Source organism: Bactrocera tryoni, chromosome 2, assembly GCF_016617805.1.
Source record: "Bactrocera tryoni isolate S06 chromosome 2, CSIRO_BtryS06_freeze2, whole genome shotgun sequence".
NCBI lineage: Eukaryota > Metazoa > Arthropoda > Insecta > Diptera > Tephritidae > Bactrocera > Bactrocera tryoni.
Genome location: NC_052500.1, coordinates 45,435,691 through 45,450,898, shown reverse-complemented (window position 1 = coordinate 45,450,898; position 15,208 = coordinate 45,435,691). Strand labels below are relative to the sequence as shown.

Here is a 15,208-nt window from a genome sequence, read left to right as displayed (position 1 = left end):
TTGACCCTTCGTTTGAATCTCTTGAGGACATCCGCGCAAAACCTGGCGTTGATGGTTTGTCCAGGAGGAACAAATTCATGATGGACAATACCATTGATGTCAAAAAAGACAATGAGCATCATTTTCCCTTTGGATTTGCTCATTCATCAGCGACCTCTTCCCAGCCCTCCAAAAAGGCCTGGTGCCACCGAAACACACCACCTCTTGCTAAAGCAACATCTGGGTAAGTCTGCTTGATCATATCAAACGTCTCTGTAGCGGATTTACCGAGTTTCACACAGAATTTAATCGCGTACCCCTGCTCTAACGGACGCTGCATTTTTGGCCTGCACCACTTAGAGAAACGTCGCGTGAAAATGTTTGTTCTGACTCTCCAGGTGCTCGGAGACAACTGATCAGCCACTCGTTCGTTAGCTAGGAACACCCTCTACCGAGTCCAGTCCGTGCGCGCACGCTCCGAAGTACAGTTGCGGCGGAAGAAAATCAATCCTACTACTTTCCGGACAAATCCTGTACATATGTATAAGTACAAATTAAAGTAAGTGAATGCAATCATTAACAAGTAAGGAAGAGCTAAATTCGGGTTTAACGAACATTTCATACTCTTCCAACTTGCCAGAATTAGGTCCGGGGAAATACCTTCAGGGAGGGGTTAGGGCTTCAAGGTAAAAAAAGACTTTTTTGTGAATTTATTGCTTAAATATGGATTGAGTAATTTTGACATTTTTGACAATATACTTATGTAGGTTAATTGTTTTCGGTGCTCTTTTAGTTCATAAACTTTACACACGGTTTATCTCAAAACTACTTTATCAAAGTCCGTGTTCACTGTCATTTCAAAACTACTTGACCGATTCATTTCAAACTATGTACACTTTTTTTCCATCTACAAAATGGCGAAATTGTTTGTGGAAAATAACAGTTTACACTTTAAATGGTCGCTAAAAATTTTTAAATGAAAAAAAATTTCAAAACGTTGGGAGGAAGATTTGATTACAATTTTCTTGTTTTTTTATTTTCGGATAATTTCCAGCCGAGTTATGTTGAATACCACAAATTGTTCTTTTCCAAGACATTCTGGACGAAGCTCCGTTACCGGCTTATGCGTCAATATTTCTGCATAAAAAATTAACCTATATTGTCAAAAGTGTGGTCAATAATGTACAAAAGGTACGATTAAAATTACTCAATCCATATTTAAGAAATAAATTCGCAAAAAAAGTATTTTTTTTTTATCTTGAAACCTTAGCCCCTCCCTTCACGAGCATTAGGTTTTTTAGTTATATGGGGTCTAGAGCAAGTTTTTATTGATTTTTATTAAGATAACTGACATGTTTGCCGATATCTACGGTATAAAGTCAACCGGAGTACAAAAATATTTCTATTGACATACAGGCATATTATTATCAAAAAAGGGATTCTCTCCACATTTATGTATGTATGTATATGAGGTATAGATTGACCGATATTTCAATGGAAATTTATATGTCTCTGACGCATTTATTTATACATATATTTATCGAACTTTTAGTGTTTAGGTGATAAAAACAACCTTTGAATGGATAAAACTATTATACACGGTAGCAACATGTTACAGGAGTATGATAATAAATTACTGCTTTACTGGGTCAAAAAATATTAAAGTCTTACAATTTAACGAAACTTTTACGCAAACACGATTTGGTCATAAACTCCCACACTTGTATACTGTTATTGTTTACAAGCACACACATACAGTTACGGACAATAAAATAGAATCAAAAGTGTTGCTTTGAAACAATGGCATAATTTTTCTGAAATTTTTCATTTATTTTGTAACTTTTTTGCATAATAACAAGTAATATGTACTTTTAAAAAAGAGAAAAATATAGCATTGTCGAGTTTTACAGTTAACTGTAATTTAAAAAAGGGTAAATAGCGTACCCCGTGCTTAGTGACAAAATAATAAAATCAATAGCGAAATGGTTTCATAAATGAAAAATATTTAAATAGTTATGTATATTAACTTAATTAGATCTATGGAATGAATAATTGTATCAATTATGAACTTATTTAAAAAATGGGTCGAGCAAAACATTGTTCAGAGGAGGAAAGATTGTGCGTCCAAAATTTGCAAGGAATGGGTCACGCGTAAAGGCAAATTGCAAACATTTGAAATATGTCTCAAATATTTATGTTTGATGCCTTAAAATTTCCGAAAAAGGGTTGAAGAAATAGGCCGACCACAAAAAAATGACTGCGCAAGTCGTTCGAAATATTGCATGATTGCCGATGCGCGTAGCGTTTAAGGCCCCTGCAGCCATTCAATAAGAATTATGTGCAAAAATTTCTTCAAGAACAGTATGAAGACGACTTGTGGAGAAAAAATTGCTTTGGCACATGGTCCCGAAAGGTGCCAATGGTGAGAAAACGGCATAGATGCAATCGTATTCAGTTTGCAAAACGACACATTAATTAGGGCTGAAAATTAAGAAAAAATGGTTCGACATTTTATGGTCCCAATGCAAAATTAATATGATAGAAAATAATAGTTGCGCGTGAGTCCGACGTCCAAAAAACAAAGAAATGTGCATCCGCTACACGACTAGGTCCTTCAAACCCCGTGGGGCAATATAATGGATTAGGATTGTATCTCATATTGTAATGCGGGACCTATTTTTTGGATACAAGGAAACATAGACCGCCATATATACGTTAATGTTTTAGATAAGGTCATACTCCCATACGCTGAATAGAATTCGCCTTGCATTTTGGCAATTTCAACAAGAGAGCGACACAAAACATACTTCGGGTCTCGCAAAAATGGTTTTCAGATCATGGGGCTAGCGTTATGGCTTGGCCAGAATAATCAGCAGATCTAAATCTCATCAAATACTTACGGAAAATTGTTAAGGAAAATATTGCACCCCTTAAACCGAAAAATAAGGCAGAATTCACAGAGAAGGTACAAAGGTCTGGTATTCTGTTCCACAGGACACTTTCGGTAGCCTAATTAGGTCTATGCCTAGAAGATGTGCATCGGTATTAGACGATTAAGAATACACTACAATCTACTACCAATTTTTCCATTAGTTAACTTAAAAAAATATTTTTTTAATGTAAAAGACTTTGATTCTATTTTTTTGTCCTTAGAATTTTTGAAATATATTCTTTACCTTTGTTTTTGTAATATTTATGAATTGTTTTTTTCAATATTTTTAATGCTACCAATAGCACTTGATATGAAGTACATAATAAAAATATAACTTAGTTGAATTTAAATCAAATTCATAACTTTTTTAAAACGGAAAATTAGTACCATGGATGATTCTATTTTATTGCCCGTAACTGTATGTATATATACGTAAATACAAGACTTAGGCACTTGTTCGAATGAAACTCAGAGCTTGAACATTTATATTGAAAAAAATTTCATGTCGTATACAACTTTGGAGTGGCGTTGAAGAGCCAGACTTTATAATTAGCTGCAAACCAAAAATAGCATGATCAATTTTAACATACCATATCTTAGAGTTTTTATAAGTAAACATATTTTCGTGATGCATAAGAATATGAAACTTGAGATTATGTGACTGATATTTGCCATCGCTTTCGATATTGGTTGTGCTCAATTAAGGTTATTTAAATTAAACATTTAAATCTACCCAATTTGCCATACTTAACAATGATGGAACAGGCGAAAGTATTAATTGTATATTGAATGTGCATACATACTTATGTATATGTTTTTTGAAATGTTTCACTAGTTTGCTCCTAGTAATCTTATAAAAAAAACTCTTTTATTGGTTGTCATTTTCGCCCTTCCGCTTTATTTCATACCGCATTTATCGGCCAATACGTGGGCTATCTTATTAAAATTAAGTGGATGTGTTTACTAATAAAGGTGCATATTTGTGCCTAAACTCGGATACAAATTTACATTAGTTACCTTAATGAAACTAAAAATCGCATTTTATTCTGTTAATAGTATGTGCCATTGCTCAAAATAGATAAAATGGGGTCAACACCACCCCTATCAACCTCATACCTATTATAAGATTTTCAAATATTATTATACAAACTTTGATTATTGTCGGTGCTACTACTCACATATGCTCATATGTAAGTATATTGATTTTCGTTATTCTAACAAATCTTGAGCCGAACATATGTGTGTATGTATGCATATTCATAAAATTGTTTGAAAATATGTTCTCAAGTAGACTTCAGCAACGTAAAAATTAATTAAACCTTCCTCTGCCCCAATACATAAGCATGTACATATAGCCTATGTAATAATTTCCGCCTTACAACCTGACAAATGTAAATAAAAATCCAAATCCAAAAAAAAATAAATAAACAAGTTTTCTTAAAATGTATATGGCTTACCGCTGCATAAGTACATACATATGTATAATAAAATTGGTGTAGACTTTGATCTAAACCTTACATGCCTTCACGTTTTCAGAGCAACTCATTAAATTAAATCTAGCTTCTTCAATTGAGTTTATATCACATATTACTCATTTAGGTATGATTTTATTACATAAGTACATATACATACATATGTATATATTTTTTCGACTCGAGGTAAAAAAAAAGTATTAAATTAAAGTCAGTACAGGACCTTCAATACACTTATGTTGAGAAGATACCGAATTTCATTGTTATCCATTCACGACTTCGTCCAATAATGAATGCTTAACTCTTTTTTTATAGTACATATAAAGTTTTGCAAACACTTGAATATATTGGAGATCTTTCAAAAGTATCAGTATAAATTGTTAATGTATTAAATGTTCGGTTACGCCCGAACATAGCACTTCTTTACTTGTTTAATTTCAATTATCATACATACAAAGCTGCATACATAATGTTCATAAATATTTAACCGTATGTGAGTATTAGTCATTATATTTCCCTTTAGGGAAAGCAGTTCATTCCTCAAGATATTGTTATTTATTTATCATAAAAAACAATATTCGTATACAGACAAAAAAATAGTGCATTACGTCTTCGATTCGCGGGTCTTGGAAATTGACTATTCGAACCACTTCTGGTATGTGCAATATATGTACAATAAATATATAATAATAAATATCATATATATAATAATAAATATCACGAACAAATATCAAGCGATTATACAACAAACAAAGAAAAAGATAAATCTTAAGAGCATAGTTCATCATAGGGAAAAAGAGTTGTAGAAAATCGAAAAGATTTGGAACTCGTTTTGCTAGTGTTTTATAGTAGCATTTCATGTTTATTGTTACATACATACATATGTGCTGTAACTTTGCATTCACTAACCAGAAAAGTTTCTTTATTTTTATAAAATAAAATTGAATTGTTGCCGTAAAACATTATTACCCTAAGCAATTGTGCAATTTTACCAGCAGGGTCTTATTTCTTCGGCTGTGTAATCATAGTGCTAAAGTCCGAATTCTTATCAAAATATTCATTTTCAATTTGAAATGTTAAATAAGTTGCCCGTGGATGTTAGGAAAATAAAAAAATATATATGTACATACATATGTATGTATATCCATATCATATCGAAAACTTGTAAAGTGTGATACTTAAGCTCCACATTAAGATACGAAACTGTAATTTGGTACAACGAATTGCATTATGAAGAGGCATTTGTGGTTAGAAAATATAAAAGTAGTAATAAGTGATATCTGAATTTGGTATCCCCGCAAAACTAATACGGTTGTGTAAGCTGACGTTGTGCAACACCAAAAACTCCGTCAGAATCGGGAAGGACCTTTCCGAGCAGTTCGATACCAAACGAGGTTTCAGACAAGGTGACTCTGTTTCGTGTGACTTCTTCAACCTACTTCTGGAGAAAATAATTAGAGCTGCAGAACTAGACCGATAAGATATAATATTCTATAAGAATGTACTGCTGCTGGCGTATTGATATCATGGGTATTGATATCATTTGCCTTAACAACCGCGCCGTTAGTTCTGCTTTCTCCAGAATGTATAAGGCAGCGAAGCAAATGGGTCTGGTGATGAACGAGGGCAAGACGAAATATCTCCTGTCATCAAACAAACAGTCGTCACACTCGCGACTAGGCACCAACGTCACTGTTGACAGTCAAAACTTCGAAGTTGTAGATAATTTCGTCTATCTTGGAACTAGCATCAACAGCAACAATAATGTCAGCCTGGAAATCCAACGCAGAATAACTCTTGCCAACAGGTGCTACTTCAGACTAAGTAAGCAATTGACAAGTAAAGTTCCCTCTCGAGAGAAAAGTTCTGCGGAAGATTTATGGTCCTTTGCGCATTGGCCACGTCGAATATTGCATTCGATGGAACGATGAGCCGTATAAGATATACGACGACATTGACATAGTTCAGCGAATTAAAAGACAGTGGGTACGCTGGCTAGGTCATGCTTCCGAATGGACGAAAACACTTCAGCTCTGAAAGTATTCGACGCAGTACCCGCCGGGGAAGCAGAGGAAGAGGAAGACCTCCACCAGGTGGAGAAGAACCTGGCTTCGCTTGGAATCTCCAATTGGCGTCACCTTGCGAAAAGAAGAAACAACTAACGCGCTGTTGTTAACTCGGCGGTAACCACGTAAGCGGTTTCTACGCCAGTAAAGAAGAAGAAGAAGCAACCCAGACTTTGTTCTTTATAAATATTCGGAAACCACTAAACTTCTGAGCTTCATAATAGCATCAAATCAGCTGTCACATATTCATAGATAAATTGACTAGAATACCAGTTATGGTGTATGGTATAAAAGAAAACAATGGTTTATAATTTTAGAATGGGAATAAAAAGGAATAGATTGCGGAACGGCTGAATATACATATGTACATGCTAAAACAAATATTTTTTTTTCACAAATAGAAATAATTAAATGTCATGCAACTGTCTTATTTATTTTTCTATGAGACTTCTCAGTTGAGCACCATTTTTCACGTGCGGAGAAATGCTTAACTCTTGCAATTGAAACCTTAACTCAGCCGATTTTTACTGTACTACTTAATGTTTCTGCACAACAGAGAAAATAATCAATAAAACATATAGAACGGATTATCATTTTTTCTCAAACCTCATAAAAACACAATGTGGTGATTTGCTTATGTTAATTTGCTATGGATATGTAAATATTTGGCATATGTATACTCAGTATTTTCTAATTTACAATTTTTTCTATAAAAACCTCTAATATTGAACGAAGGTGTCAAGCTAGCCTAAACAAACAATTTTTGCCTCTTTCTTACATATACATACATACATACATATGTATATGAATTTAAATTTTAGATATGAATACATATACAATATGCTTATGAATAGCCAATTAGCATTTACAAAAAAAGAAGTAAAAACTATTTAATTCTTTTCTTTAAGGTTGATAAAAGCCGCACCGGTAAAGTGTTTTGAAGTCAATACTATATTTAATTTAAATAAATTTAAATTGAAAATGTGTACCTCTATGTAATTCAAAATTTACTGTTTGAATTAAAGTCGGTTTTACTCTCTGCGAAAATATTCTTACTCCATTTAAAGCCAGACTCTTTATTCGGGAATAAATAAACAAAATGTACTGTAACAAATCAGCTGTTTTTTGTTTACATTGGAATTTGTATTAAAAAAACTACATAACAGAAGTATAAAAAACAACACTACTTCAGAATATCAGAGTAAGTTTAGGGGTCTAATCACTCGCCGATTCGTGGCTAATAGATGGCGCTAATTTCGAAATCATTGAAAACGTAAAATCGAGAATTTCTGTAGAAAAAAAAAATTGGGCCATTTGTAAGAATTTATGTGTAAAATTGCTTATGTTTAAATCTGTATTTTAGAGACAAGAGATGCGGGTTAAACGATTATACTCAAGGTATTTTTTTTTGTGTACAAAATTGTGTACTTTTGTAAACACAAAGCAACGAAAGCAATTGGAATCAAATTAACTCAAAACAAACTAAACCCCCAGTTAAATCGCGAAACTTAATCTTATATGTACATATATGTACATAAATATACATATGTGTGTATATGTATGAATGCATATATAAATAAAGAATTCAAGTGTCTTAAGCAAACACAAATATGCGAAAAGCAAACGAAACATTTACGAATTTTATCGAGCAGTTAGGTGAGATTGAAGCACGTATCACCTGTGGTGGGAAAATGTATATAAACACTTTATTTGAAACAAGTTATAGTAAAATTGTTGTTTGTTATATATAAAAATAAAAAAAAAACTGCGATAAAACTATCTTCTTTCTTAAACGCGCACAAGTACATACAATACATACATACATACTACATATGTACTACATTCACAAAGAAGCAACTGTCAAACAATTCGAGTCGCTCGCACACAAACTGTCTTGTTTTTGCATTTATTAACAACAAATACACAGTCGACCAGCACCGCTGCTGAAACAACTGCTATTTAAGCTTAGCTGCAGTCACGTCGGCTAGTCGTGTGGAGTCTTGTGCAACAGCTGCAAAAACTGGATTTACTGTGCTCCTTCGCTTTCAGATCTTATTATCTTAAAGATTCTTATAGTAAATATTTGAAACCAGTTTCTATAGAAAGCGAGAGGCCCAATAGTTTTGTGCCTAAATAGAATGCCGAACAAAACAATCTTCACAATTGTTGCTGAAATTTTTAAGTAATTGAATGTGTCAATATGTGCTCATACGCATGTTTGAATGGAAATGTCAAAAAAAAAAGTCACTCAGAAGCAATTGGCAATACTTTTCGCGCTTTTTATAACACAAAATTTCACTTTTCGCTTTATCGTTTATTAGGAACTCACTCACATTTAGGCTCTCAAATTTCTGATTTTTTTATTATTTAATATTTAATTTGATTCAGTTCATTTAAATTCACGTTTCCGATCGCGTATAAATTAGTCAGCGTATTTGTTTGTAGTCCTTATTAAAAAGCGTGTAGCGAGCAGAAGCACAAATACTCAACCACTCCAATCGAGCGTAGTTAACACTTTGGCTATTCTTGTCGAACCAAAACAGTATTGAAGCGCAAAGCAGCTTAGCTAACAATCGGTTGGTTGGCTGTCCAGCATGTGTGAACAAGTTGGAATCAATATACAACAGCAGCAGCAGTAACTGTTTGGAGGGTGGTGGGACGGATGAATAACAGTAACAACTGATCGGCAAAAACAATCAGAATTATTGTAGCAGCAAAGAGGTGCTGCGCTTCGTTACGCTTTTAAGCGTTTCCCAAGCACATATTCATTCAAATGTTTATGTATGTACATACATATATGTATGTGTACATTTAAACTGGCATGTTGTTATCAGTTGATAGCAAATGCTCATCGCACTCATGTGAGTGGTGAGATGTACACGTTTAAGACGCGGGGGTGATCCATGGCGAACGATCGTTGATCAACAATTGTTAACAGTAACAGTATTGATAACAACAATAAATAAAATGTCAATTAGTAAGCTATGAATATATACATAATTGCATACATATTCATGTAAATAAATATGTACATATGTAAGTGCATATTCTGCCGAGTCGAGAGTCCAATATTATCGAAATTTTTATTTTCAAATGCTTTGTTTTCTTTGTGTGTCGGTCTCAACAGTTTATTACTTCATTTACAATATACATATGTATACATATGTATGCACATTAGGGTGTTTTTTTTTTGAACTATTAATTTTTTTCAGTCCCGTCACGAAATTTTCATGGAAATACCTTAAAAAAAATTCCCTGAAAATTTTAGCCTTTAATATTAAAATTAAGAACTGGACCAAGGCCTGTGAAAATTTTCCATAGAAAATTCACTACAATCGTGAGTTTTTATCTTTAAATTCCAACAGAGCAGAGGTATTTTATGGCATCGTTTTGACTTTAGACGCATATTTCTCAGAATTGTTCACTCTACAAAAGTGCCCAGTGCAAAGTCGTAACTCACACCGGGGAGGTAGTACGGGGCTCTAAACCCGATTTTTCCAAGAATTTCGCTTTTTGTCTGAGGTTAAAATCGCTATAATTAATACTTCTCGAGATATTCAGCTTTTTAAGTAAGGCTGTATGCAATTTTCGTAGATTTTTTAATACATACCATCTATAAAATTTCTATATAGCCCTACTTAAAAAGCCGAATATATACTGGGCACTTTTGTAGAGTGAACAATTCTGAGAAATATGCGTCTAAAGTCAAAGCGATGCCATACAATACCTCTGATCTGTAGGAATTTAAAGATAAAAACTCACGATTGTAGTGTATTTTCTATGGAAAATTTTTACAGGCCTTGGTCCAGTTCTTAATGTTAATATTAAGGGCTAAAATTTTCAGGGATTTTTTTTAGGGTATTTCCAAGGAAATTTCGTGACGGGACTGAAAAAAATTAATAGTTCAAAATAAAAAAAGACCCCTAATGTACATACTTTTGTACAAATCAGACACGTTCATGTACTGTTGTTCAAGATACAAAATACGTTTTTATACTCTTGCAACCAGTTGCTACAGAGTATTATAGTTTTGTTCACCTAACGGTTGTACGTATCACCTAAAAATAAGCGAGATAGATATAGGGTTATATACATACATATGTATTATATAAATGATCAGGATGATGAGGAAAGTTGAAATCCGGTTGACTGTCTGTCTGCCCGTCCATCCTTCTGTGCAAGCTGTAACTTGAGTAAAAATTGCGATATTTCGATGAAACTTGGTACGCAAGTTGTTAGATAGGCGTAATCGAACCATTGCCACGCCCACAAATCCGTGATTTTTTTGAAAAAGTGGGCGGGACCTCGCCTTCTAACAAGTTAATTGTACATATCTCTTAAACCGCTAAAGCTACAACAACCAAATTCGCCCACCACGAATTACAAGAACACCTACCGCTAATGCGAAAATAGATGAAATCGGATGGAAACCCCGTTCACTCCCCATATAACGGTACTGTTAAGAACTACTAAAATCGCGATAAATCAATAACTAAATAAGACAGAGACATTGAATTTTACCACCGAGATGGTATAAAAGCGCTTTATGGGAGCCGCTGTGAAAATTGGACAATGGGTGTGGCACCCACTTTTTGGTGAAATCCCATATTTCGGGACCCGATCAACCGATCTCATCTCATATTGTAAAAATGGACGAAATCGGACAACAACCACGCCTACCTCCCTTTGATTCTTTTACTTTCCAGTACACAAATCAAGAAGCAATTAATACATCGGGATAAAACTTTGCCCTAAAGACATTAGTGTGAGCGACCTTATGACCAAAAAGTGTTTAAATCCAATAAAAACTGTTCAATCCTCTAGGTACCGAATATTTAGAACCCGGTACTTATAGTTGACTTTTGATTGAAAATGTCGGTCAATGTGTGATATATGTAACAAAAATTGAGGGATACTGCTTCTCTTCTAGCGGTTTGTCTGTATGTCAAAAATGGGTTGAATCGGACCAATACTTCCCTTATCCCCCACTTACTTAATATAAAGATTTTCGAACTTCGGGGTGACTTTGTACCGCATATATCGGCCAATATGTGAGTGATCCCAATAAAAATAAGAGAGCGTGTTCTACTCATACATCAGAGTGTATCTTTGTGCCTAAAATGGATAAATTTGAGCGAAAACATGGCCTAGCCCCTATAGTATTAATATCAGGATTTTCGAACATCCGGCTGACATTACTCTATATCATATGGCTTTACACCTTAAAGTATTTCCCTAACTTTGTTTCGTGCAAGAGCAAGAGTATAAAATGTTCGGTTACACCCGAACTTAGCCCTTCCTTTCTTGTTCTCAATTATAAATATCTTAAATAAAAGAAATTGACATTTATTCTAATAGTTAATTTTTTCGTTATTTTCATTAAAAGTTTTACACATTTCTGACATGTTTAAAATAATAATATAATTTAGTTGTTTATATTAATTTATGACTAATTGTATTTTTTTTTTATAAAAAAAGAAAAATCAAAATGTTTAAATAACATACATATGTACATGTGTATGTATCTCTTAAACCACTTATAACACAATAACCAAATTCGCTCAGGATAAATGCTTTAAGTATCCCTACCGACAATGTAAGGATTGTGAAATCGGATGCTAACCCCGCCTCTTCGTTGAGTTTACATCACATAGTTTTCATTTAAGGATGACTTTTACATAATTTTCGTCGTTCTGTTTGTTTAATACAAAGTTTTTCCAACACTTAGGTATGTATAATAATTCAATTATAAAGGAGCTTTCTCATAGAAGCAATACAAAGTTTTCAATCTGCATTGTATTTTCTTGGTTCTTAATAGGATGAGCTCTTAAAATTTATCTAAAAAATAATGGTATAATAATGAAATATCCAGTGAAATTCTTCATTATGGTCAGCCCTTATATTTGGGCTCCTCCCATGATCGGACAAATTTTATGAACACAACGTTTACATTAATATTTTCATAAAAAACCAATTCCTATAACCGGGCATGAGTGCGTTCCAATCAGTGGCGTAGCTAGGGGGGGCGAAGGACTCCGTCACCCCGGGCTCAACGTCTTGGGGGCGGCAAAACGATCTTCGCTGTTTTTTAATATTCAGAAAAATACTTCAACAAATGTTTTACGAAATTTATTATGAAAGATAAAGAGTTGTACACTCACAATGTAATCATCTGAATAACAATGAAAAATATTAATTTTTACTCGAATACTCTTCACTCTTTGAATTTGTCTTATATCTTTTGGCTTATATCTTTCTTAAAAATAGTGATAGAACTTAAAGATACACTTTTCTAGCTTTGTCTAGCGACGTGTCATACTCACAGTTACCCTATGCTTTGAATGTAAAAAATACTTTTATTTCTCCAAATTTTCCAAAATGGTATTTAAAAACTCCAATTCGGGCAAAAATTCCTGCAAATTGTGTCAAAAGTGCACAAGATATAGGGCGAAAATGGGTTTTTTCTATGGCTTTTTGTAATATGTCTTGTAAATTTACTATCAATTTCATCAAAACCCGTATTGTGAGAATTTTGGAACTTCAGAATTTGCGTGGCTTCTAGTTCCTAAATTTTATATACTTAATATCGAAGATATTTTGTAAAAATTCACTTTTGTTCGAACCACCTCATGAAACTTGTAAGTAGGTAGATAAAGGGGGGCGGCAAAACATCCTTGGCCCCGGGCGACCGAAATTGTAGCTTCGCCACTGGTTCCAATGACAATATACATATGTAGGTAATATTTCGTTCAAATTGTCTTTGATTAACGGACAAGAATCCGCAACATGTGGAAAGAAAATTGTGTACAATCTGTAGTTCCCGTTTTCATTAATTCTTATTAATTTGTGTAGTTGTGCGAAAGTGTTTTTTTAAGAATAATACGCAACCAATGATCACATACATATGTATGTGGATAGCTCCCATAGAGGGATGGGTGTCCAGTTAGGAGGAATTTCACTGTACACATTTAGAAATGTCAAACTAACTAGCATGGATTATAAAATTATTATATTTAATATAACTGTTTTAATAGAATACATTAACCGATTGCAGTCAAATTTGTTACCAAACCACATTTTGTCTAAGGTAACACAATGTTTAAATTTATGAAGGAATTCATCAGACGGAAAAACGGAAATCAATGTTTCCACTAGTGGGATCAAAACGGAACACAGGGACTGTTGGAACATATTTCAAATTTGAAATGATTTATGAATATTTGTTATTCAAACTTCGACCTAAAAGAATGATTCCGATTTCTTTGAAAATCATGACAATCTAAAGATTAATGGTATTTGTAAAGAAATCAAACTGTTTGTAGAGTTAGAAAACAATTTTGTTTGTTTAATAAAAAAATGATACATTAAGAAAGCCGCATTTGACTGCTTTACCTTATGACCTCAAAAAATAATGTGTATTTTTTTATATGTCAGTAAACATACTATTTAATTGGCTTCTTCTATAACAATCTACATATGTATACCTCTGCATGAGTTTTATACGCATTATTGCTTATGAATATGCATGATTAGGTCCGTCTGGGCAAGCGGTGACTTGAGTAAAAATTTAGATAAATTTAATACCATAAGAAGTTCGGTATTGTAGAAGGGAGACGGACCATTGCCACCCATACAAATTCTACTTTGTGTTTTAACTAAACTCCAAATTAATATGCCAATAAATTAGGGAGCGACATAAGTGTATCAAAAAGTGAAAATGGCCCGCCTCTAATAGATTTAATGGACATACTTATTTCACAAAGCCCTCAAGTAACATCAACCAAACTTGCTGAAGAGATATCTTTTTAGCACGTTTTTATATTCTATGTGGCTGAAATCCGATTATAACCATACCTACGACCCATATAATTCATTTCATTAAGATATGTTAATCTCTTTTGAGTTTTTTGAATGATTTCCCTTCAGGGTCTGTGAAATTATTCACTCAATAAATAGATTGTATAGCAAGAACGTCGCATTGTAAATTGTTTGTACTCATATAATTAACCACTTCATGCCGCTTAACCGACTACAGAGCAATTGATGATTTGACTTTAGTTTGTACTTTGGACGCGGTTCAATTTCCAAAACAATTTCACGCAATTGCATGTAGATATGTAAGCATATTGTACTAAAAGTATACGGTATACGGATGTAAAGTATTTTTATACTCTTGGCAAAATGTGGCGACATAGTATAATAGTTTTGTTCACTTAACGGATGTTTGTATCCCCTAAAACTAATCGAGAATGATCACGAGACGAAATCCGGATGTCTATCTGTCCGTGAGTCTACGTGTTCCTTAGCAAAACCTGGAGGACAAGTTCGTGATATTAAACAAAAACTTATAATGTACCATAACTAAGCACTAAATTAAGATGTAAAGCTGTAATTTGGAACTGTGGATCGCAGTAGCAAAGGCCACCTGTGCGCAAAAAATTTTGAAAAAATGAGCGTGGCCCCGCCTTTTAAGAGGTTTAATGTACATATCTCCCAAACCGTTGAATCTAGTGTAACCAAATTCGGTCAAAACAAATCCCTTAAGTACTCCTATTTATGTACATTGTTAAAAGTGATGAAATCGCATGTTAAAAACTACTATAAACGCAATAATAAATAATTAAATGCGCCAGAGACATTAAATGTTTCCTCTAGCATGGTATGAGAGGGCTTTATGAGAGTCGTGGTCGAAATTTAACGATGGGTGTGGCACCGCCCTCTTTTGGGTGAAATCACATATCTCAGTACATGATGGACTG

General features: G+C 33.7%; 1 protein-coding gene across 3 annotated transcripts in view; it reads right to left on the bottom strand.

Moving 5' to 3' along the window:
- LOC120767906 (ATP-binding cassette sub-family G member 4) overlaps positions 1-9,001 on the bottom strand; it is a 32,574-nt gene extending 23,573 nt beyond the window's left edge. Inside the window, exon 1 of one of the 3 annotated variants that reach the window (XM_040094256.1) lies at positions 8,779-9,001. Coding sequence is in view for 1 of the 3 variants with exons in the window: in XM_040094254.1 (XP_039950188.1) it covers positions 8,662-8,665 (4 nt within the window). In the remaining 2 variants the exon portion in view is untranslated. Of the gene's footprint in view, positions 1-8,661; positions 8,681-8,778 lie in introns of those variants that run through there. The other 2 variants (XM_040094255.1, XM_040094254.1) reach the window with 2 other exon arrangements.
- Positions 9,002-15,208: the final 6,207 nt, after the last annotated feature.